Source organism: Macrotis lagotis, chromosome X (assembly GCF_037893015.1).
Source record: "Macrotis lagotis isolate mMagLag1 chromosome X, bilby.v1.9.chrom.fasta, whole genome shotgun sequence".
NCBI lineage: Eukaryota > Metazoa > Chordata > Mammalia > Peramelemorphia > Peramelidae > Macrotis > Macrotis lagotis.
This window is the reverse complement of record NC_133666.1, coordinates 328,714,039-328,739,830: the sequence shown is the minus strand read 5'-3', so window position 1 is coordinate 328,739,830 and position 25,792 is coordinate 328,714,039. Positions and strand designations below refer to the sequence as shown.

At 36.0% G+C, this 25,792-nt stretch overlaps 1 protein-coding gene across 1 annotated transcript in view; it reads right to left on the bottom strand.

The window, feature by feature from the left end:
* Positions 1-25,763, bottom strand: part of SDHA (succinate dehydrogenase complex flavoprotein subunit A) — a 42,536-nt gene extending 16,773 nt beyond the window's left edge. The window contains exons 1-11 of the mRNA XM_074206373.1: positions 25,660-25,763; positions 18,939-19,028; positions 17,442-17,603; positions 16,889-17,032; positions 16,287-16,451; positions 15,008-15,156; positions 14,644-14,768; positions 6,508-6,676; positions 5,010-5,205; positions 3,846-4,017; positions 1,274-1,392 (exon numbers count right to left, since the gene is read on the bottom strand). Coding sequence (XP_074062474.1) covers positions 1,274-1,392; positions 3,846-4,017; positions 5,010-5,205; positions 6,508-6,676; positions 14,644-14,768; positions 15,008-15,156; positions 16,287-16,451; positions 16,889-17,032; positions 17,442-17,603; positions 18,939-19,028; positions 25,660-25,722 — 1,554 coding nt within the window. The 5' untranslated portion in view covers positions 25,723-25,763. The remainder of the gene's footprint in view (positions 1-1,273; positions 1,393-3,845; positions 4,018-5,009; positions 5,206-6,507; positions 6,677-14,643; positions 14,769-15,007; positions 15,157-16,286; positions 16,452-16,888; positions 17,033-17,441; positions 17,604-18,938; positions 19,029-25,659) is intronic.
* Positions 25,764-25,792: the final 29 nt, after the last annotated feature.

Sequence of the window (25,792 nt, the reverse complement as noted above, 5' to 3'; positions counted from 1 at the left end):
CTCTTAAACAAGAATATTTTATTAATGTATAAAAAACATTATTTGCACAAAATGATAATAAATATTAAATATTAGATCTTCAAAAAAAAGATGGCAAATAGGGTCACAAAGAGAGGACACAATTGAAATGACTAAACAATAACAATACAATGACTATATATGGTTTATATATGAGCTACATCGGTCTCTAGTCCCTCTTGCTAAATAGTCAACCTTGTTTAGTGCAGTCCTAATACACCCAAATACAGTCCAAACTAGTCCATTCCATTATTCCCTTTGTACCCTGACTTTTCTCTCAATAAAACTACCTATACCTTTTTACTCTGCCTAAGAAGATATTAGAAATTCTACCAAATCTCTTAATTTTATAGATGAAACTGAGGCTGAAAAGGCTAAGTGTGCAAGGCCAATACAGCCTAGCTTTTGTGATTTCAAGCTCAGCAACTCTATACCAGACAGCAACTCTTTAACTAAAAGCTGGCTTTGTCCTGAGGATACTGTATTCCTTATAATTGTCTCTGCTGGTGGCTATTCCTTCTTCTAACTCAAGGACCAAGAAGGATTGACATATTTTAAAATTCAACTCTTTAATCACTGTCTTTTAGCCTTTCACTTCTACCAGTTTCTCACTCACACTAAATGTGGTGCTTGCTCTCCTTAGTGACTACTTCACTATTGTCTCATGACATCTCCCCAACTATCATTTCATTTGCTGCCTTATCTAATCTTGACTTAATGTCCTGATACTTCAATGGTTAAGTAGCCAGAACACTGAAATCTCTCACCTGCAGTCCCTTGTTGCTTCCCTGAAGCACATTTAATTGTTTTTGGTCTACTAAACTTCATTCTTCAAAAACCTCCATCACTGAGTTGGCTACTCCTATTTCTGGACAATTAGATGAAATCATAGGAGATGAAAAAAATGAGCTAATATGACTAAGCCATCAATTTAGGGGGCACAATATCAGCCTAAATCTCACTGATGCTCAAGAATACTTGTATTATTGATTCTATTTCCCAGACCTCAGATTGATTGTTTTAAGCCTTTTCCTCTCTCTTCTATCCTGTTTTCTATACCCATAGATGACAGTCCATTCCTTTGTCCCATTCCTCATATTTATGTATAGTAATGAAAGTATATGTAGTTAATCGATAGATTACAACTAAATACTGTACATGAAAAATACTTTTCCATTATTATTCTACTTCAGGTAATATGTACTTAACAGAAATTTACTATATTCACCAGCAGCTAAGTAACAGTGTTACTTACCTTTTGCATGTTGAGTCTCAGTTCTGATGTTCTTATGTTTCCAGAAGCAAATCTTAATCTGTCAAGATTTGCAACAGATTCTTCTCCGGCATTTGATTTAATTGGAGGGACTTTATCACCTATTAAAAAATTTTGGTTTTAAACTTTGAATTATAGGCATTCACAAAATTCTGGAGGAAAAACATTAAATTAGTGTCAAGCATTCAGAAAAACGTGTAGCTTTAAAGAGCATCTCTTTATATTCTCACTATTTAAAAAATCATAAAAATAGAGGGATCTCAAAAGGTCATATGATTCTGTTTCCTCTCTCAAGAGAGATAAATATTCCTAGGGTATCTTTTCTTTATTCAAGGACATAGACTCACAATAGTTAAAAAATATTAGATCAGAAAATACTAATCAACTTTATATTTTCTAGTATAAAATATTCTGCTTTTCAACAAAAAAACAAAATATGTGGTATTTAATGCTAACAAAAAAAAAAAAAACCAAAAAAATGTACCTCACTTCAATTATATATAATGCTCAGTTAAAGGGAGAAACAGACACAAAAGAAATAAAGGCAAAGATATAGGTCCATAGCCACTAAGACAAAGATGCTAAGAAATGTTCATATACCCAAATAGAAGGTAAGGGACGAAACAGATGAGAAAACTCTAGCTCTTGTGGCATGGTGCTCACATCATATCTAGGATGTCAGGCATCAAGGATAGCCTCTTATGCATTATTCATGATTTTTTCAAACATAAAATAAAGATTTCTATATTGAAATGACTTTTCAAAAATTATTTTCAAAATAAAGGTTTATTTTGATAAAATTACTAAGTTCTTCAATTTGGTGAATTTCTAAAACTTGGGAGTTTTAAAATTTGTTTTTGAACCTACAGGTAGGGGTTGATTGCTATATTAAAAGTACTTTTCATGGGGCAGCTAGGTGGCACAGTGGATAGAGTACCAGCCCTGGAGTCCTGAGGACCTCAGTTGAAATCTGGCCTCCGACATTTAAATAATTATTTAGCTGTGTGACCTCTGGCAAGTCACTTAACCCCACTGCCTAGCAAAAAACAAAGAAAACCAAAAATACTTTTCTTTTCAAAGTTACCCATTCCACAGCAGTTACAATTTTCTATAATTTGAAAATAGCATTATTTGATTGTTATGACTCCACCATCCTTTCTTCCCTCCCAACTTTACTTTTAGTAGCAACTACGGGGTACTGGGAACTTATTCATTTACTGACCCTGGCCTTTTCAGACAAAAATAAAAAACTATTACATTTTTCAAAATGGATAACCAATGAAAATACATTACAAGGACCATTATATATTATTTCTTCAGATTTGGAAATACATTCTTGAAACTGCTTTCTTATTTTCAACAGAAAAAATGATCATTTTCTAAATCTCTAAAAGTAGAGGTTATATCACAGTTTACAGACAAAAATGTCTAATTTCACAAAATAATCTCACATTTTATTGCTTTTTTTAAAATAATGCCTAAATGATTAATTATAAGACAGTGATTTCCAACTTGGGGGCCACCTTGGGGCTTTCACATTCATTACAAATGATTTATATAAATATTTTCTTAATCAATGGACACTAACAAATATAGCTATATAGCTATATCTCATGTAGAGGCTTGCAAAATTTTTGACACTGTAAAGGGATACTACTTGAAAAAGGTTGAGATCTACAGAAAGAAAGGACTCCTGTTACTCCCATGATTGGGAGAATTTTAATGATTGGTATTAATTTTTGAGTAATGCTTTCTTTAGTAACACTAACTGGCAATTTGATAGCATGTAAAAAGCATAGGCCATAGGACCCTTCAGTATAGTTGTCAGTACCCTCATATTTGACCACCTTGGACAGTATTTTGCCAAAGAAGCTATGAGTTCTCTTACTGTGAAGAAGTTGTAAGTGTTAGTCTTGGTAATCTTGTGTTCCAATTTTTAACACTGATTCTGGGATCACTTTTAATTAAGTTCCAAAAAAAACACTTGCTGTTAAAATTGTAAATTATTTTATTATTTTTTTTTTTTTTAGGTTTTTGGCAAGGCAAATGGGGTTAAGTGGCTTGCCCAAGGCCACAATGCTAGGTAATTATTAAGTGTCTGAGACCGGATTTGAACCCAGGTACTCCTGACTCCAAGGCCGGTGCTTTATCCACTACGCCACCTAGCAGCCCCAAAATTATAAATTCTTAATGATGCAGAATATTCTAAACCCAATCCAAAAAAAAAAAAGGGGGGTACAAAAAAGATACTTTTAACCAATAAGAAAACCCTGGTGTCTACTCCTAAGTTTGGCTAGATGTGTGAGAATGGTTAAACCATCATTTTTCTGGACCACAATTTTTTCATTCCTAAAATAAAGGAGGTTGAATTAGATGATCTCTAATGTACCTTTCAATTCTAATATACAAGTCTATAATTATTCACGTTCTTAAGCAACTTAATCTGTTTGAGCTTTAATCTCCTTACAGGTTAAAAATGAAGAGGATTAGACTCGTTTCTAAGGTACCTTTCAGATTTAAATCTATGAGCTTATGATTGTACCAAAGCACATACCAGGTCTGCATGTTTCTGCAATACTCAGGGCACAAGCACGACCAAAGACAACCAAATCCAGAAGAGAGTTTGCTCCTAGTCGATTAGCACCATGTACTGATGCAGAAGCTGCTTCACCGCAAGCATAAAGACCAGGTACAATTTGATCTCTACCATTCACATGTTTAAGAACCTGTTCAAATAATAGAACAATTGGTTTAAACTATTATTTTAGATTATTTTTAAAAAATTCAAAAGGGGCAGCTAGGTGGTACAATGGATAGAGAACCAGCCCTGGAGTCAGGAGTACCTGAGTGCAAGAGACTTAATTACCTAACCATGTGGCCTTTTCAAGTCACTTAACCCCACTGCCTTGCAAAAAAAAAAAACACCTTAAAAAAAGATTCAATAGATGTATGTACACACACACAGAAAGAAAGAGAAAGAAAATATCAATTAGATATTTTGTATGCTACATTGTATTTTCTTCCTTCTAGGAAAACTCATCAATGTCATTGAGAAGGTTCTGAGACAGAGCACTATCAATGTCCCCAAATCAAAAAGTAGGAAGTCTAATTGTCATTTTTATTAGTAGTCTATTTTACTCAACATTTATATGCTTGGTCTTAGGTATTTCAACTTTCTCTATACTATTCTTGTGTTAACATGAAAATATTCAAAACTAAACATCACAGAATAAACATTTAAAAAAGAAAAGTCATTTATTACTATTTCTTAAGTAGCTACAGCTTTCAGTAAGGATCAAATACATGTCTTTGCAAAAAATTTAAAATATTGAAAAAATAAAAAGAAACATTTATTAAATACCTATAACTGTGTTCAGCACAAAAACAAAATGAAAAGCAATACTTGCTATCAAGTAACGTACATCCTCATGCTATATCACAAACCCTTTTATATGATAAACACAATGGCCACTTAGAAGAGTCAACTGTCAATATCTACTGATTAACTTCCAGAAAAACAAAAACCAAACTTAAGAACCTTAAAAAAGTTTGATTTAAGGTAATGATCTCTGAACATATAAAAACACATTATCCAAACTTATCCAATAAATGAATTTTCATGAAAAATTGTAAGTTGATTTAGCCTTCATTACTTTTTAAATATTTGAAACTTAATTCTTTTCCTTAAAAGGTTCAGTTTTTAACTTTAAATACTTACCTGCCCTTTATAGTTTGTAGGAATGCCCCCCATATTATAATGGACAGTAGGGAGTACTGGAATTGGTTCCTTGGTGACATCCACACCAGCAAATATCATTGCTGTTTCTGATATTCCAGGTAGGCGAGTTGATAGCTGCTCAGGTGGTAGATGGTGTAACTGTAGATAGACATGGTCTTTTTCAGGACCACAGCCTCTAAACAAAGAAAAAGAAACTTTTTAAATTTAAATTTTTTAAAATAAAAATAAAGATAAATTTTTGTAATTTCACTCATACTTGTCTCCCAAGTTTATTTCACTAATCCCCTTCCTTAATTTCCCTCATTCAGTGAGTTACTATTCATTTAATTCAACCTGTAAATGAACTCATTTCTCTCTTCTCTAGATCTTCTACCCCCATTTGCTATTATATGCCCTCATTATGATTAACTAGACTATTAACTCTTCAGAAGGCTTCCTGTCTCCACCTTTTACCCTCCAATTTATCATTCATTTTGCTATCAGAATAATTTATTTTGCCTAAAGCTAGTCTCTCCCTATGCTTAAAAATCTCAAGTGGTTCTCTATTGCTTTCCAAGTAAAATTACTTTGCTTAGCATTCAAAGTCCTCCACATTACTTTTCCAGCCTTATTTCATATTACTACTCCCTTTCCATATACCCTAGTTTCCAAGTATATTGGTATTTTCTGTCTTCAAACATGCCTGTGTCAACCTGGCTCCTAAACCTTTATTCACATAGTTCTCTATGCCTAGAAATACCCACTACCTACTCAACTGCTATTCATCCTTTAAAGCCCTATTTAAGTGCCAGTTCCTAAAATAAAATCTTCCCTGGTCAGTGATAACCTTTCCTCTCAAATCTCAAATACTAGCTCATTATATATTCTGTGAGTGCCAAGCACAGTGTTCTGAACAAAGTAGGCATTTGATGCAGCATTATCTGAGTTTGTTTGAAAATTTAGGACTTCAAGACAAGCTGATTTAAAAATTCTACTGGAAAATGAAGAAATAGAGCAGATGAGAATTGCAGTAAAAGTAGTGGCTCTAAAGTCAGGGGTCCTGGGTTCAAAACTAAAGCCTGATTCTTTCCTTTATGACCTTGAACAAATCCTTTTCTGAACTTCAGTGTCTTTGTCCATAAAGTGAAGAGACACTTGGTGGCCTCCATGATTCCACCTTGCAATCCTGTGACTAAGGCCCAGCCTGACCAAGCTATCTGGCTCATTGTGCATGAGCTGGTTACTCCAATAAAATTGGGATATGATGTTAAGAGGAATAAAAGCGCTGATCTCCCTGACCTTAGAGACCTCTACCACAGGGTAAATATGTACTTAGTCCCCACTTTCCAATCAGATTAAACATCTGGTAAGTAGAAGTTTGCATTTTAAAATGTCAATTCATGGTAGAATAATGTCTATCAACCTGGACAGCATTCTTTCTATGCATTTCAAGTATTGATCAGAAATATAAATGGACATTTCTAAAAGTTAAACAAACCTTCCTTCACGGATTTCAATAGTCATTGAACGAGACACAACATCCCTGGAGGCCAGATCCTTTGCAACAGGTGCATATCTTTCCATAAATCTTTCACCTTGACTATTAATAAGAATGCCTCCTTCACCACGACAACCTTCCGTGATAAGACAGCCAGCACCATATATGCCTGGCAAAGCAACAAAACATAAACATATTAATGAATCATTTGCAATGAAAGAATCAAAAACTCTGAAATTTCAACTTGAATATGCTCCTTCAAACAAATTTTGGGTCAATATAAGATAGTAGCAGGTTGAAAATATAATTAAGAAGATTGAAAGAAAGGTGAAAGAATAGGGTGAGATTATTAGAATGGAAAGAAAATTGTCAGGGAGAAAAAAAATTAGGTGGTCATGGAAAAAAGCAGTGAGGAAGAAGCAGGCACATTTAGTTAAAAATTTAGTAAAGGGATTTTTAAAAGTCACCATGCCTAAGAAATGTATTGAAATTGATCTTTCTACTTAAAATATTCTTTTATCAATGACCTATTTTAGATGAGAATAAAAACAAAAGATGGGAAAATGCAAATGACTTAAAAGTATTCTCCATGCCTCCTATCCCCAAGGAAAGAAAAATATTTGAAGTGTTGTAAATAAAAAACTTTAAACTTCATTAGTCAACCAGATATATATATATATATATTTTTTAATTTTTTTTTTAAATTTTGAACTTAGTAAGTGCCAAATAAAATGAGCATTTCCAAATGAAAAGTAGAATGGAAAAAGAATCTTAGTGCAGATGGTAAACTTCTCATTTTAAAAATAAATTCAACAAGAAACTTTCAAAGCTGATCTGCTTTTCTATGTTTCTTTCTAGCCTCTCTGTTCTCTTTCATGCATTTAAACATGCATTTAAAAATGCTGTAATGGACCTCTCTTCTTCTTTGGCAACTCTATCATTAGTATGACCTTTAAAACAAAAAAGAAACGTGTCTCTTTAATGTACCCCCCCTTTTTTGGGGTTTTTGCAAGGCAAATGGGGTTAAGTGGCTTGCCCAAGGCCACACAGCTAGGTAATTAATAAGTGTCTGAGACTGGATTTGAACCCAGATACTCCTGACTCCAGGGCCTGTGCTTTATCCACTGCACCACCTAGCCGCCCCCAATGTACTCCCTTTTTAATGTTCCTAACTTAAAGTGTTTTTCCATAGTGATTTATATTCTAAGAACTCAAAAGCTGTGTTAGAATATAAGCTCTCAACCATGAATTTAGAAGTTTAATTTTTATCTTAATAAACATAACTATTTTCTAAATGATTAAAAATGCCAGCAAAAGTGTTTATTACACACACACACAGACAAAATGACGGAAAAAAAAAGGAGGAATTTGCTCTAGTTACTGAGAATATGAAAGTTACATAAAAATTTGTGTATTTGTATTTTACTTTGTCAGTATTCAGTGGTAAAGAGAAAAAAGATGTTAGCCTAGTTCATATCTTTCCAAAGACACACACTTCCTTTATGGAACACTCTTATGTAATTTAACCATACAGTGCTTATGACAATCAAGGTCTAAAACCTATAAAATCTACTGCAAATAGGGTATTCTACCTTGGAAAGTAGGAACACTTTCAACCTTAAAGACCTCAATATAATATAAAGAATTCTTGCCCTAATGATCTCTTGATGACTATCCTAATAGCTGCTCCTCTGCAGACTCCAATTCAGCAGACCCCATCTGTATTCCTTCAGCCATCTTCTTTTTTTGTTTAATTTAAATATTTTATTTATTTGATTATCCAGCCTCATGTAATGGTAGTTTTTACCAATCTTTTTTGTTTTGAAAGGTTTTGAGTTTTACAATTTTTCTCCCTCCTTCCAATCCCTCCCCATGACAGAAAGCAATTTGATGTAAGCTCTATATTTATAACTAAGCTAAACATAGATCAATATTGAACATATTGTGAGAGGAGACTCAGATCCAAATGGAAAAAAAATTAGAGAAAAATTAACATAATACATAAGACAACTTTTAAAAATTGAAGACAATAAGCTTTCATCTTCATTCAAACTTCACATTTCCTTGTCTGGATAGGAATGGTATTTTCCATCAAAAGTCTTAAAATTGTCTTTGATTATTGTAATACTAAAATGAATAAGTTCATCATTGTTCATCACCCCATGTTGTCATTAATGTATAATGTTTTGGTGCTGCTTATTTCATTCAGCTTCAAATTCATGCAAATCTTTCCACCTCAGTCATCTTCTTAAGCCTGTCATTTCTTCTATGTCTCTTCAACTTTCCATGTTTAAGGACACCATTCTGAACAGGCTCACTTTACCTCAAGATTAGAAATCTTCAAGTGCCTTCTACATGGTCTCTCAGTTTCACTGCTAAACTATCAGAGTATGCTTCCAAAAGCACTTTTTTCATCATATTCTTCTAAATGATCTTCTATTTCTTACCACACTGGTCAAACTATTCTGCATTATCTTTCACAGTTCTCTAGAATCTGAGCCTACCTGATCCTATTCTGGTTAGAGTATTCAGCATTTCTCACAAATAAAATAGATCTTTCATTCCAAGCAGGCTGGATGCTTCACTATTCCCTACATTTGATATCTACACTGTTATTTTTGCCTCTATGCCTTTGCTTGCAAACACCCTCTATGTAGAACAGTCTGTATAACAACTGCTTACATCAATATCTATATCAATCTTTATACTGTTCCAATAGCAAAATTCTTCCCATACTTCAAGGTAAAAAAATCAATTACACTTACTTCAACGAAAGCTTCCCTCACTATTCCAGGCCATAACAAGTTCTTCTAAAGTACGATCTGTTTCACACACTTGTTGACTTCAGTGGTCAGTACTCATTAAATATTTTGTCCAAAAGAATTTTATCAGTCTTACCATAAATAAAGCATATGGTTTCCCTAGAGTATCGGTTATTGCACAAGAAAAACTTATCCATACGGTAATGTAGATCAATGTCACACAAATATCCCTCCTACCCTCTCTGTCCTCCAGCTTTGAAATGAACTCTAAGAAATGTATTTGTTTTAATTTTGTACTAAAAAATAAATACATGAAAGGTCTTTTGTTGCCTTAGGAATGGAATTGGATATGCTTAAAATAGATTTTGATAGCCAAGAGAAACCTAACTGAAGTATCCTAGATCAAGGATTATCAATGCCATTCAATAGACAACTAATCCAATTTACAATCTGTAAACTCCCTGAGAACAGTCTTTAAAAAATGTTAAAAAAAAAATTGTCTACCCCATGTTGCCTTTTTTTTTAAATTAAGGTTTTTTTGCAAGGCAATGGGGTTAAGTGCCTTGCCCAAGGCCACATTGCTAGGTAATTATTAAGTGTCTGAGGCCAGATTTGAACTCAGGTACTCTTCACTCCAGGGCCAGTGCTCTATCCACTGTGCCACCTAGCCGTCCCCTCATATTGCTTTTAACACAATTGTGTTGATATGATTAGATTCAATTTACTTCATCAAAACTTTATTAAATGCCTATATGAAAAGCTCAGGCTAAATTCTGGGGGGTATACAACATTTTAGATAAGACATGTCCCCTGTGTGCAGGGCCAAGATGGCAGAATAAAGACAGAGAATCACCCAAGTTCTCCCCCAAAACCCCTCCAAATACCCTTAAATAATGATTCTAAATAAATTTTAAAGTAGCAGAACCCACAGACTTAGTGAAACAATTTTTTAGCCAAAGACAATTTGGAATATCAATATCAGTGGGGGAAAGATCTGCTGCACTGGGGTGAAAGAGGAGTGGAGTGCTAGTTTTTCTGATGCAGAAATCTAGGAGCAGCTGGATCAGTGGCAGCAGGGGACCATCTCCAGACCTCTCAGCACAGAGACTGCTTGGAAAGTCATCAGGAAAAGTCTGTTGCACCAGCATGAGAGTGGAGTAGAGACCAGCTCAGGCTTCAGCAGCACAGACCTGGCCCCAGTGGATCAGCAGCAGTTCTTGGGACCACTGAATCAGCAAGAGTCAGTAGGGGCTTCCAAAGCTCTTGGTCCACAGATGGTAAGGGGATCAGAAAGAGATAATGGGTCTCTGCTATCACCGCGGCAGAACTCTGTTGCTTTATCCATACTCTAAAATGGGCAGCAATCCCAGGAAGAGGAATATGCTGATGCAGGGGAGCAGGGACTCCTCCCTCTCATAATTCTATGGCAGAAAGGAGTTGCTTGTGGTCACTTGAAGCCCAAAGCACAGGCCAGGAGAGCAGAAGTTGGAAGATCTGAAATTCTGCAGATTCCCTGAGTATTTCTGAAAACAACTGCAAAAAACCCCCTCAAAAGCTTGGGACAGTAAGTCTGCCACCCAGCAAGTAAAGCCTCTCCTTAACAAAGACTTAAAATCAAGTCACAGGCTGGGGAAATGAGTAAACAACTGTAGGAAAAAATTCGACCATAAAATTTTACTGCAGTGATAGGGAAGATCAAAGCACACACTCAGAAGAAAATAAAGTCAAAGCCTCTATATCCAAAGCCTCCAAGAAAAATATGAATTGGTCTCAGGCCATGGAAGAGCTCAAAAAGGATTTTGAAAATTAAGTAAGGTAGAAAAAATTGGAAGAGAAATTTGAATGATTAGGAAAATCATGAAAAATAAATCAGCAGCTTGGTGAAGGAAACCCCCAAAATGCTGAAGAAAATAATATCTTAAATGGGAAAAAAGGTACAAAAAGTCAATGAGGAGAAGAATGCTTTAAAAAGTAGAAGTGGCCAAATGGAAAAGGAGATACAAAAACTCAATGTAGAAAATAATTCCTTAAAAATATAGAATGGGAGCGCAGCTAGGTGGCACAATGGATAACTGGCCCTGGAGTGAGGAGGACCTGAGTTCAAATCCAGCCTCAGATTTAATAATTACCCAGCCTTGTGGCCTTGGGCAAGCCACTTAATCCCCATTTGCCTTGCAAAAATCTAAAAAAAAAAAACAAAAAAAAACCCTGCCCTAATATTCTAGAAACAGAGGGCAAAATAAAATAGAAAGAATCTACCGATCACCTCCTAAAAGAGATTCCTCAAATTAAAACTTCCAGATTATTACAGTCAAATTTTAGAACTCCTAGGTCAAGCAGAAAATAGTGCAAGCAGCCAGAAAGAAGCAATTCAATTATTGTGAAGCCACAGTGAGATAATACAAGACTTAGCAGCTTCTACATTAAAGGATCATAGGGCTTGAAATATTATATTCTGCAGATAAAAGTTCTTGAATTTCAACCAGGAATCAACTACCCACAAAACTGAGCTTATTCTTTCAGTGAAAAAGATGAACATTAGGGACAGCTAGGTGGCACAGTGGATAGAGCCCTGGCCCTGGAGTCAGGAGGACCTGAGTTCAAATCCAAACTCAAACACTTAATAATTGCCTAGCTATGTGATCTTGGGCAAGTCACCTTTAACCCCATTGACTTAAATAAGAAAAATTTTTTTTAAAAAGATGAACATTCAATGAAATTGGTAACTTTCAAATTTTCCTGATGAAAAGATCAAAGTTGAACAGAAAATCTGACCTTCAAAATAAGAGACTCAAGTGAAGCATAAAAAGGGAAATGAGAAAGGGAAATCGTAAGGGACTTAATGATGTTGAACTGCTTTTATTCCCTCATGGGAAGATGAAACTGACAACTCATATAAATTTTCTCATTTATTGGGGCAATTAGAAGGAGAATATACAGACAGGATATAGGTAAAGTTTAATATGAATAGATAATATATTGAAAAGATGGAGGTAAGGGGTGAGAGAGGAACATACTGAGAGAGAGGGAAAGCGGAATTTTTCACAAATAAAAGGCAAAAGAAAAGCTTTTGCAGTGGAGTAGGAAGGGGGGAGGTGAAGGACAGAGAGAAGCTCTACTATCATCAGAATTGGCTCAAAGAGAATAACATACATACATGTATGTGTATATATATATATATATATATATGTATATATAATATTCAATTGGGTATAGAAATCTATCTTACCCTAAAGGAAAGTGGGAAGGGAAAAGAATGGGAGAAGAAAGGGAAGGGATGTGGTGGTGGTGTGATAGCAAGGACAGCAGATTATAGGAGGGGGTAGTCAGAAGCAAAATACTTTTGAGGACGGACAAGGTGAAAGGAGGGTGAAAACAGAACAAAGGGGAATGGGGAGGAATAGGATGGAAGGAAATACAGTTAGCAATAGTCATTGTGGGGAAAAAATGTTGAAACAAGTTTCTCCGATAAAGGTCTTATTTTTCAAACACAGAGAACTGAGTCAAATTTGCAAAAATTAAGAGTCATTCTTCAATTAATAAATGATCAAAAGATAGAAACAGTTTTCAGATGAGATTATCACTGCTATCTATGGCCATATTTTAAAAAAATGTTCTAACTCATTACAGACTGGAGAAATGCAAATTAGAACAGTTCTGAGATACTACCTTACACCTATTGGATTGCTAATAGGGACAAAAGAAGGGAAAATGATCAATATTGGAGGGAATGTAGAGAAAATGAGTTATTAATGCACTGTTGGAGGAGTTGTGAAATAATTCAATCATTCTGTAGAGCAATTTGGAACTATGCCCAAAAGTCTAAAAAACCATGCATACCCTTTGCTCTAGCAACGCCACTACTATATTCTAGAAGAAATGAAATGGAAAAGGATCTATAGGTATAAGGATATTTATAGCAGCTTTTTTCTGGTGACAAAGAATTGGAAATTAAGGTGATGCCCAATGGTTGAAGAGTGTCTGAACAAATTGTGGAATGTGATTATGATGGAATGCTATTCTTCTATAAGAAATGATGAACAAGATGTACTCCATAAAATCTGCAAAGACTTACATGAACAGATGCAATGTGAATGTATTGTAAACAAAGTAACAGCAATATTGGAGATGATCAACTGTGAATGACTTAGCTTTTCTCAGCAGTGCTGTAATCCAAGACAATTCTTAAGGATTTTATGCTAAAGAATGCTATCTATCTCTAGAGAGACTGGATGATGTCTGAATACAGATTAAAGCATACTTTTTTTTCTGGATTTTTACAAGGTAATGAGGTCAAGTGACTTGCCCAAGGTCACACAGCTAAACAAATATTAAGTGTCTGAGGTCAGATTTGAACCCAGGTCTTCCTAACTCCAGGACTGTGCCCGCTAGTTGCCCCAAGCAACTTTTTTTTAAAGTTTATTTTTCTTGAAGTTGCCTTTTTTTTTGAATTGGGGGTGTGTGTGTGTGTGTGTGTGTTATGCTTTCTTTTACAACATGAATTTTATGAAAATATTTTGTATGATTACACATTTTTAACCTGTATCAAATTATTTGCTTTTTCAATGGGGAAAAATATTTTTTTTTTAAAAAGAAAAAGGTATTTCCTTTGCTCTCGTCTATGGAGTACAAAGAAAATTGGATTATGAAGTTTGACATGGGTTTAAATCTCAGTTCTACTATTTACTAACTGTATAGCCTTGGGAAATCAGTTAATCACTATGGTTCTTATTTTTCTCATTGGTAAAATGATGGGGAATAAACAAACTTTTTAGATTACTTAACTCTAAGTGCTATGGAAATTACAGATGTCACCATTAGGAGATAGATATATTAACAGTAACAGAAAATTACAGCCTGATACTGAGGGAAACAGAGCAAGTCTAAAAAAGTAAAAAAAGAATCTGAAAATTTTAATATTAAGAATACAGGGGCAAATAGCCATATATCTTAATAGCTCCTAAAGTGAACCACTATTATTGCAGGGCAAATTCATTTATACTCACAATGACCAACTTATCCAAATCAGTTTCAATTATGTTCATCACATATCAATATATATATATATGATTTAAAGGACCAGGAAATTAGAAAACATTCTGGAGTTTCCATGCTAAACATTTCAGCATTTAATTAGGTAAATTTGCATTTTCTTATGTGGAAGGTTTTATTTCCCAATGATGACAGATAAATTCTAGGAGTGTATTTTTTAAAAATTCCCCTGCCAGAAAAAGATCTTTAGTTAGTAAATCCTTGAGGCTTAGAGTTAATTCTCTTGATTTACATTAAGTTAATTATATATTAAATATTCTTTTAAAAAGCTCATACTAGCAGTGATTAAGCCTTTCCATTTGATGAGTTAGCCATTTCATACCTGTGGGATGGAACTGGACAAACTCTAAGTCTTGACAGGGAAGGCCGGCTCGTGTAACCATGGCTGTGCCATCTCCTGTGCTTGTGTGAGCAGAAGTACAACTGAAATAGGTACGCCCATAACCCCTGGAAAACAGAAGATATTTGGAAGAGACTTGTGACAAAAGAGTAAGCAAACATTATAGGGTACTCAGCTACTTAACCTACACAAGACATAGCTATATGTGGTCTTTATTAAATTTATTTCTTTCACTATAAAAAGTAGAGCTTAACTCAGTGATTTCTAAGAGTCCTTCTGAGCACCATGACTCTTATGAGTGAAGTTACGAAACCTTCTCTAAGTGAAACAGTTTTCATATTCTTACCCAGTTGCAATAACTGTATTCTTTGCTCTTATACGATGTATGGACCCATCTTCTATGCACAGTGCAATCACTCCTCGGCACTCCCCATCTTCCATTAAGAGATCCAAAGCAAAATACTCCACAAAATAGCTAGTATCATACCTCAGAGACTAAAAATGAAAAAATTATTATTAAAACAGTTTAAACTATGCTTTAAATGTTTTAAAATGTCTAGCCTACATCTCATTTGGATCGGCTAAGGCAGTAATTAAATTTAGGACGTTCTGGTAGTACTAGAATTAGAGAAAAAACATATGGGAACAATATTATGGCTAGATAAGGGACATGTGGTAGGAATTAATTCAAAATTGAGGTACCTTGAGGCACACTGATACACTGATAACAATACTATAGAATAGAAAAGTATATTTTTCAATCCTATGAACTATGGACAATTTAAAAGAAAGGAAAGTCCTAAGAGTCTCCTACATTATTGAAGATTAACTTTTTCTACATTAAAGGGGCATCTGGCTACTCTGCTTGAAGATATTTTGGATTTGCTGTTACCATAAGACTCTTTTTCATTTCAACAACACTATTAGCATACATTCTCCCTTTTTCTCTCCAACCTTGTTCTCTTGTTTTCTTCTCATAGCTTCAGGAGAGACAAAAATTTGAGCTAGAGTTCAAAGCTATTTCTGAAAATACTACAGGAACTATAGTGTATCAAGAAACTAGACACAGTTAAATGTCAATGACAAGCAAACTTCTCAGTTTGCTTTTGTTCAGGGTCCCTAGTGCTGGTATAGGCCTTCATGACTTTCATTTAAAAACTATATATCTTTGTGAAATATATTGCCTCAGCTGATAACCAAATAAAATGAAATGAGAACCACATCACTGGATCACAAAGTATTAACTCAAGATTTTTTAAAATAATGAGGCATATTTGGTGTCACCCTGCACTCAATAAACATACCAATAATAATAAATAATCACACTGTTTACAATAAACAATTTATTTGATTCTTTTAAATTTCCATTCTTCTGTTTTGCAACACACATATATATATAAGCGTAATAATACATGTATTTAATTCATAAATACATAGAAGATATATGCTCAAAACATTTTCTTTTTAAAGGTGTGTTATGAAAAAAGTTTAAAAACCACTTTATAATTTATGTCCCTGATAATTATCAGCCACGTTATATTTTATTCAGACCCCTTGGGCAATCTGGAGAAGCCTATGGACTCCATATGTGAGATGGTTGGCTCTCATTTCCGGGGTTCTCTTACCCTTCCATACAGAGTGTGCAACAAGGAATGTCCTGTCCTGTCTGCCACACAACAACACCGATGAGCCTGTCCTCCTTTCCCAAACTTTAGGCTTTGTCCACCAAATGCTCGCTGATAAATCTTTCCTTCTTCAGTTCTACTAAATGGCATGCCATAATTTTCCAACTGTTAAAAATATAAGAATGTTTCCCAAAACATTATCTTCAACTTCAGAATTCAGCAGTATTCAACAAATCCATGAATAATTTGTATCTGAAAAAAATCTAAGCAACTCATGTAGAAATTGAGGAAAAGAATAGATAAATCATATTCAGAGTAATGTCAGAAAGGTTTAAATTTGACCTTTTATATAACTCACTAAGACAACAAAGGGTAGAACAATTTTCTTAATCAAACTGTGAAGTTAATAAAGGAGAAAATATTTCTTTGTTGAATCAATTCATTATTCCTACCCTGACTAAACATCTTTATATATGATAAATATTCAATAAATATTCTTCTGTTTTAAATCAATGGGAGCTAATAGTAAATTATATGATAATAGTATTCAGTACTAACTTAATAATAAGGTAACAGAATAAAATAATGAGCTTTTATCTTACCTCAACTACTGAAGCAGGTGCCTGCTCTGTCATATAATGAATTGCATCCTGATCACCCAACCAATCAGAACCTTTCACAGTGTCATAGAAATGCCATCTCCAGTTGTCCTCCTCCATATTCCCCAAAGCAGCATTGATTCCTCCCTGAAAAAAGAGAACATGTTTTTAAAAGTCATTCCACAATATCCACCAATCCAATTTTACTGGATATTCTTTTATTCTTCCTAAATACACTAAATTTCCTAAAATTTCACCTTTATGCTATTCATAGGTATTTTTCCTGGTATCATGCATATTGTTGAATTTTTGTGAGTTTATGGCAAAAAAATCCCTTATGTAGTATGAGTCTACTTTTTTTTTTCTGAGTCTACTTTTTATATGAACTTCAACTAAAGAAGACATGGATTAATAAGTATGGTTAAGACCTGGTAATCACAACAATGAAAACCATTAGCCTCCCCTTGCAATTTTTCCTAATGGAAAATGGTTTTTAAGTTCCAAACTCATTCTATTTAATTAAAATTTTAAAATTTAGCTAACTAATTTCCCTTACCTGTGCTGCAACAGTATGTGACCTGGTGGGGAAAAGCTTTGTAACACATGCCGTATTGAATCCAGCTTCAGAAAGTCCAAAAGCAGCTCGTAAGCCGGCCCCTCCAGCACCCACTACCACTGCATCAAATTCATGGTCTACTACAGGATATTCTGTGGAAATCTAGAAAAGAAAAGTTAACCTATTAAATATTAGATTCATTATGCTGTTAAGATTTGAATTATTACTGCATTTCAGTGGCTATCTGAATTAAAAGCCTTTAAGAAATTTTTAAAAAATCCACCCAAAATTGAATTTTATAAACTACTTCAATAGGATTAATATGAACAAAGCATTATAAACAAATTGCCAAATAAATTTGAGTTGTTGTTATTAAAAACATCCTACACATTTTAAGGATAACAAAATACTACCAAGTATTCAATAAGTATTTTGAGCATAAAAAAATAATTGCCCCCCCTCCCAAAGACCCCTCTACTCTCTCTCCCTCACTGGGAAAAGTACTGAATTAGGGAACCGGGCAACCTTCAAGGGCTAAGGACACCAATATATCCTCAACCAGTGTGATATAAAATTTTTTTTAGCAAAGCAGTGGGGTTAAGTAACTTGCCCAAGGTCACACAGCTAGGTAATTATTAAGTGTCTGAGGCCAGAGTTGAACTTAGGTCCTCCTGACTCCAGGGCCGGTTCTCTATCCACTGTACCACCTAGCTGCCCCCAGTGTAATATAAAATTTTTATACAGCAAGTTTAATCTTGGAATTTTAATTTTTGTGGGGAAACTGTACATAAACTGTTTAATTAAAGAAATTTATCTTACTATGCTCTAGTATCTACCAGAATTTCAATGACATGAATTTCACTTTGTTATCTTTCCTTCTCCCCACAAGAGAACTATCAATGAAACTATTTTTAAACTGACTCATTATAATTACTACAAAACGGAATCCTGTCTAAGGGAGGTACAATGAAATTGCACAATGGCCAATTTGTCTTAGAGGCTACTAAATGATTCACCCTAAAATCATTACTATACTTTTAACAATCCCCAGAGATGACTAATAATCAACTCTCGGGGCATCTATTTTGCCAAACTGAAAAGTAATTTTTAATCAACTGAAGTCATGAATTATCACAGCATAGAAATTAATGACAGTTGCCTATAACTATGTAATAATTTAACATTCATCTTTTGGAGCATTTGAAAACATTAAATACAATGTACCTAATTTCATCGAAGAACTGATTAACTTATGCTTTTAAGTAAGCAACAATTTGAATCCTCAAAGTAAAGCCAGCCCTAAGCATTTTTTACTTGTTAATTATTTTCATCTGTTATTTCTGTGATCTTTCAGTTTTGGATCTATCATACTACCCCCACCTCCCCAAATTCATATAAGCACCAATACAATCAATACATTGATAAAATCTGATGCCATGGCAATTTTAATACAATAATAAATAAATAATAATAATAATAAAAAATAAGTGAACTTACTGAATTTGAAACCTTAGCTGATGCTTGTTTTCCTCCACTGACGGTAAAGTGAAAACTTCGTGTGCTAGGCTGGAAAGTTGCTGGCCATTGCTGAAACACAAATGTGAAAATACTGAGTTCTAAGAAACAAATATTGTTCTTTTTTTTTTGCAAGGCAATGAGGTTAAGTGGCTTGCCCAAGGCCATATAACTAGGTAATTACTAAATGTCTGAGGCTGGATTTGAATTTAGGTACTCCCGACTCCAGGGCGAGTGCTCTATCCACTGTGCCACCTAGCCGCCCCAGAAACAAATATTGTTAATAAACTATATGCTTTAAAAGTTTCAGAAATAAAATTCTAAATTACCTCCAAATTGCCTAATTTAAGCTAACTTTTTCACTTAGTTCTCACTCATTCTCCTCCAGAATTTCATCCTTCCTATCATAACTTTGAGTGCCTAAAAAGGGTTGGGATTAACAGGATTTGATCTTTGAAGTCATTCAAAAGGTCAAAGGGGAACAAAAACTCAAGTAATCTAGATTCTAGTTTGTTTGTTTTTTTTGTCCACTGCTGAAAAAGTTCTGAATGTGGTTAGGAACATGGAACAAGAAATCTAGTGATGTTACCCCCAGGCTCTGCCATCATCTACATAGCATGAGATAGTGTATACAATTTAGAAGTCCTTAGAAATCATGTGGCCCAGCCCTTTCACTTGGTTGTGGGAAGTGAGCTCCAAAACAAGTCTTGCCCAAGATCACAGAGTAAATTAGCTGCAAGAACAATATTAGAACCCCAGATCACTTATAAAGTGCTTACTTTGCTTAATGCCTGACACAAAGAAGGAACTTGTTAAATGTTCATTCCTTTCTTCCTCCTCTGAGGCTAAGCAAGGCTTCCATAATTTTGAGATTGTTTAAAATGGCCCAAAGGGACAAACACTTGAGTAACCAATTGAGACCTTTCAATATAACTGAGAAGCAGTATAACAAATCCTGTCTTTGTTACTGACTGTAGTTATTAGCCATAATTAATAGTTAGACAAGAGGGCGGCTAGGTGGCGCAGTGGATAGAGCACCCGCCCTGGAGTCGGGAGTACCTGGGTTCAAATCGGTCTCAGACACTTAATAATTACCTAGCTGTGTGGCCTTGGGCAAGCCACTTAAACCCAATTGTCTCGCAAAAACCTAAAAAAAAAAAGACAAGACACTTCACCTATCTGAACCTCACTTTCCTCATTTGTAAAATGGGGGGTTTGGACTAGAAAGTCTCTAAGGTCCCTTTGCAGATTTCAATCTCTTAATAGTGTCCTAAAACATTTTAAATTACTTCATGAAGACAGACTCTCCAGTTTCTTTTGGTCCCACATCTCCACCAGTAAAATTTTCCTGTTAATATACATTATAAAATATATAAGAAATTTTAATAGGAAGGATGAATTAAAAATATCTGAGTCCAGAATTAAAAGAAAGCCTACTGAGAGAAGAGCTTACTGATGAGGGAAATGTCACAATCAGACCTGCATTTTGGAGAAATCACTTGGTATTTGTGTCAATCAATAGATATTTATTAAGCACCTACAATGTACAGTACTATGTAGAAAATGGAGAGGGAAGAGAGCTGATATAGGTATATCAAGAAGATGAGAATGAAATAAAGTAATAGTCATGGGAATGGCTGGAAGGGGAAAGATGCTAGAGATGTTGATGTAGAGGTATAAACAATAAGATGTTGTAACTGCCTGGCTATGTAAGGTATGAGGGTGAGAAGTTGAAGGTAATAATAAGATAAGCCACCCTACTTCCTGTCTACTATTCTTTGCATCAGTTAACATAAGCTCTCATGCTTCTCTGTATTTGTCATACTTATTGTTCTCTTAGCACAGCAGTGTTCCTTTATATCCATGTATCACAGTTTATTCAGTCCTTCTCCAAATGAGGATCATTTATTTTGTTATCATTTACTTGATTCTGAGTGTTACATATTGTTTATGATAGTCCTTGGGGGGGGGGGGGGGGAAGTGTCCATTTCTGTCACTATTTCAAATATACAAAAAAATGAGAGGGGCGGCTAGGTTGCACAGTGGATAGAGCACTGGCCCTAGAGTCAGGAGTACCTGAGTTCAAATCTGACCTCAGACACATAATAATTACCTAGCTGTGTGGCCTTGGGCAAGCCACTTAACCCCATTGCCTTGCAAAAAAAAAAAACCTAAAAAAAAAAGAGGAAATTATTCCTAACTGTCCAACCCCACAATATTTCCTCAATACAAATGGTTTCTGTCAATATCAACTGACCCTGGTATTTCTATAAACAAATCCAGACTGAATGTTTATCCCTGAGGTACTTGCTGCCCCATCACTGGCAAAAGAGATTTTATCCAAAGCAATCTGTGTTGGTTGCCTCTTCTCCCTTCTTAGATTTCTCCTCTTTGATTACAGAGGGATTTGTAGATTCTCCTGTTAACAGAGACACTAACTTCACAGTCACCTTTATGTTTCCAAGGATTTCACTTAACATTAATTGTAGAGAAGTGGCTGATAGGGAAAACTCTGACATCATTTGAATAAGGAACATTACAGGATCCATCAATTGTCTTTGCTCTGACAAAGACTATGGTCTTTTTTTGAGCTTCTCTCCCAACTCTTTGTACTCAAGCTCCAAAGTTTTGCAAGTGGCCATACCAGAGACAAAAATTTCTAATAGAAAATCTTTATCATAATTTACAATTTCATTAAAAGTTTTTGGCTACCTCTGGGAAAGGCTTAGACTTTAGATATCTCAAGTTACTATCAATGTAATTCTGCAGGAATCTCTCAAGGGCCTTCCCATCACAGAAGAACTTGTCTTACATAACATATTTCTCTTCTTTCCAGGCCTGGAAGGGTCTCTTCACCTTTGCCTCCAGACTTCCTTTAAGTGGCAGCTAGAGCCCTTCATTCTGCAAGAAACCTTTCACAGCTCTGCTTCATTCTTCTACCTGCTGGCTGACTATAGCAAATCTCATCCTGTAGATATCGTTTGCACATAGTTGTTTACAACTCCTAGAATGCACAGACTGGAATTCGTTTTTGGTTTTTTTTTTTTTGGCTCTGCTTTGGATCCTTGGTGCTTAGCACAGGGCTTTGTATATAGCAGGTACTTAACAAATGCTTGTCAACTTAACTGTTTTGAGCTTTCCTGAATGTTAGTAATCATCTCACATTTACATACCACTTTTGAAAACAACTTTCCTCATAAGAACTTTATGAAAGTTAATACAAATACTATTGTCTCTTTTTTTACAGATGAAGAAATTGGGGCTCTGAGCAGGTAAATATTTAGTTGTACTCAAACAGGTGGAGTCTGGGAAAGGATTTAAAACACAGAGTGATGGGTTGGGAGCCCAATTTTCTTTCCACTAGATCAGGCTGCTCTTATGTTTTAAAATAATGTTGCATGAATAAAAGAAAAATTTTAATGAGTCAAGTTTCAAGAGTCTGAAACCCAGAAACTTTTCTATCTTAATCATCTAGTTATTATCTATTTATCTTGCTATACTTATGTAACTAGATCAATGCTCCCCCAGGAGAAACTACTAGGTAGACTTAGTCAAAGGCACATACTTAACCAAAAAAATAAAACATGAAGGGAATTCTTCAGGTTTTGTCAGGTATCAGATAAATTCCTTAGGAAAAGATGAGAATGGATATTAAATGAAACCAGTTAATTATGCTGCATGAAAGCAGCTCCAGAAAAGTGTTGGAAAAACATTTTAAAACTATGGTATTCATTAAAATAAGATACTGGCACTTTCAGTGCATTTCAATTTTCCAAGTCTTCCCAATAGTAAACATGCTAAGTTTAGATGATTACCTGATGCAGCCCACATGGACCAGAGAAACTGAATAATGTTCTAGAGATGATTAAGTTAGATAGTGATATCAACAGGACCAGAAATCATGGCTTCTGGTTTTCTGTTAGTGTAACATACTATCGTTCATTTACAAAGATGGATCTCAAGGTGACTATACCTAGGTTCTTTTTAATGATCTGAAAATTCAGTTGTTTTGACCATTTATTTCACTAAATTTTATGAATATCTTGTATTTCTTACATCTTCATAGTTATTTCATTTTCTACTCCCCCTCCCACCTTTATATATTTTAAAAATACCTATACTTCAAAGAAGAAAAGCTAAGGTAGAACTTTGATTGAGACAATTTTAGTATCAAGATAGCCCTAAAAGACTCCCCTAAATCACACTACCTACCAAAAATTCTCTACCTCTAGAAACTATTTTAGAACCATATAATTTAAGTTGAAAAGAACATCACTCATTCACTGCACTCTGCATCTGGAGCTCTGACTGACTTCAACTGCATAGAACTAGATGCCTCTGCAGTGGCTAACTCCAAGTGCTTTCCTCCTCCTTACAGCTTTCCTTTTGTATAATAACTTTCTCAATTTGATTGGAAGTTCCTTTGTGGGCAGAAACTGTCTTTATCTTGTTTTAATCTCCAGCATTCAATACAGTGCTCAACATTCATAGGAGCTTAATAAATGTATATCAAATAGAATCGAATCTCAGCACCATTTAGTTTAACCTGTAACTGAATAATAATCTCCTCTATAAGAAGCAGGCCATTCTTCTTTTATCTAGCTATAAACTTAGTAAATTTTTCCTTTCATCTAGTCCAAATTTACCTCTTTATAACTTAAATCCTTTGTTCCTACTTCTGAGTTCTGGAGTGAAACAGAACAAGCTGGTTATCTTCTTCCAGGTGATAGTCAAAGACTTGGAGAAAGGAATCAATGATATCCTTCATTATATTTTCCCTATATTGGGCTAAAATCATAAACTCCAGGTCTTTCATTGCTATCCAGCTACCAAAAGGATATTTGTGATGTCACTCCCCTACTCATAGACTCCATTGGCTACCCATCATCTATGGAATCAAACAGAAGGTATTGTTTGGTATGCAAAAATTCTTCAATACTTGGTTTCAAACAACCTTTACATCAATTATTATAATACATCACTTCCTTCATACACTTTTCCATTCAGCCAAACTGGTCTTGTTATTTCTCCCAAACATTATAGCTTTAATGCTTGGAAGGCATTCATTTCCTTTTCACTACCACCTCAAATACTGCTTCATATATGAATATCTTTCCAAAAATTACTATATATTTTATGTATACAAATGTGTATAAACTGTATCTCTGTAGAGAATATTTGCTCCTTGAGGCCCAGTTTTTTTGATTTCTGTCTTTGTATTCCCAGTACCTAGAGCTGTGCTTGGGTAAAAGCTTGATGGTTGGCTTCCTTGTCTATCCCTGTACAAATTAACTCCAGTTTAACTCAATGTCATTCCTAAAATGTGCTGCCCAGATAGACCTGACCAGGGCAGAGTTCAAGTCACTTCTCTAGATTTGGTACTATACTACTCTCTTAATGCACCGTAATAAACTTAGATATTATCATCTCATAATGACATTATAATACTAAAGCACTTGGATCATTTTCAAATGGATTACTGATTAGCTACACTCATCAGTCTTGTATATTCAAATTTGATATTTCTGGAATTCACATTAAAGCTATGATATATATCCTTATTATTTAACAGGTTAGGCCCTCAATTCTCATGTGCCAAGCTCTTTTTGGAATTTTGCTCTGCCCCCTAGGGGTGCTAACTTCCCCTTCCAAAACTATATGGTCAGAACACCTTTATGCAAGTCATAATAATTAAATTACTAAACAGCAGGAGAGAGATCCCTGGGGCACTTCACTTTAGACCTTCTAAGTTATCACCCATTAAGAGACTACTGGGGGGGGGGGGGGTCTGCTCATTAAATCAATTCTAAATCTACCTAACTACAGCGACTTCTAAATCTGTCCAGTTTTCCAACAAGAATGCAAATACTACTTAAGTTTGATAGATCTTTCACAATTTAAACACCACTATTTATAACTATATCTATATCTATATAAATCGCTGTAATATATAATATCCCTCGTTAGATTGTGAGCTCCTTTTGAATTAGGGGCTGTTTCGTTCTGCTTTTGTTTCAGTGCTTAAAACCGTCCCTGATTCATAGCAGACGATAAATCATAAATGCTTATTTCCTATATGCAGGGCATTCCCAAAGTGTGTTCCACCTCTGGGCCGTCACAACTCAAAGCTTCACTAAGGCTTTGGGGATCCGGCGTTATCTTGTTTAGTTCGGTCGTTTCTGCAGGGCTCCACCTGGGCTTTTCTGGGCAGAGATGCTGCAGGGGTTTGCCATTTGCTTTCTCGGCTCGCTTGACAGGTGGAGAACTGCGGCGGAGGGCCGGGGCGCCTGTCCGGCAAGGCCCGGACTGGGAAGGTGAGGGCTCCTCACCGGGTCTGGCCGCCACCTAATAGTCACCCTTCATTGCCCCAGAGGAGGCCGGAGCCGGCGGGTGCGGATCCGGCTCGGGGCGCCGTGCCGCCGAGGCCCCGCCGCGGTGAAGGCCAGTGCCCGCGGCTCGGCGCACTTCGGGCTGCTGGAGCTCAAGGCTGCAGCGGGCGTCGGCGCGGCTGCCCGGGGCACCGCCCCGCGCCGGAGCGGCCCCGAGGCCCCGGCCCCCCGCCCGGCGCACGCCCGTCCTCCCCGCGCCCGCCGTGACCTTCAGCGGGGCTCGGGCCCGCGCGCTCCCCCGCCCGGCCCGGAGGCGCCCCGGCTCCACCCCGAGGCTGGCGGGGCGGCCGGGCCGCAAGCCCCGCGGCACTCACCGATCGCGCCCGGGCCAGCCGCCGGCCCAGCAGCAGCCGCGCCGCGCCGCTCACCGCCGCCATGTCCGCCGGCGCCGCAGGCCCCTGCCCCGTGGGAGCTCCCCGCCGCGCCCGTGCGCCTGCGCGCCGAGGC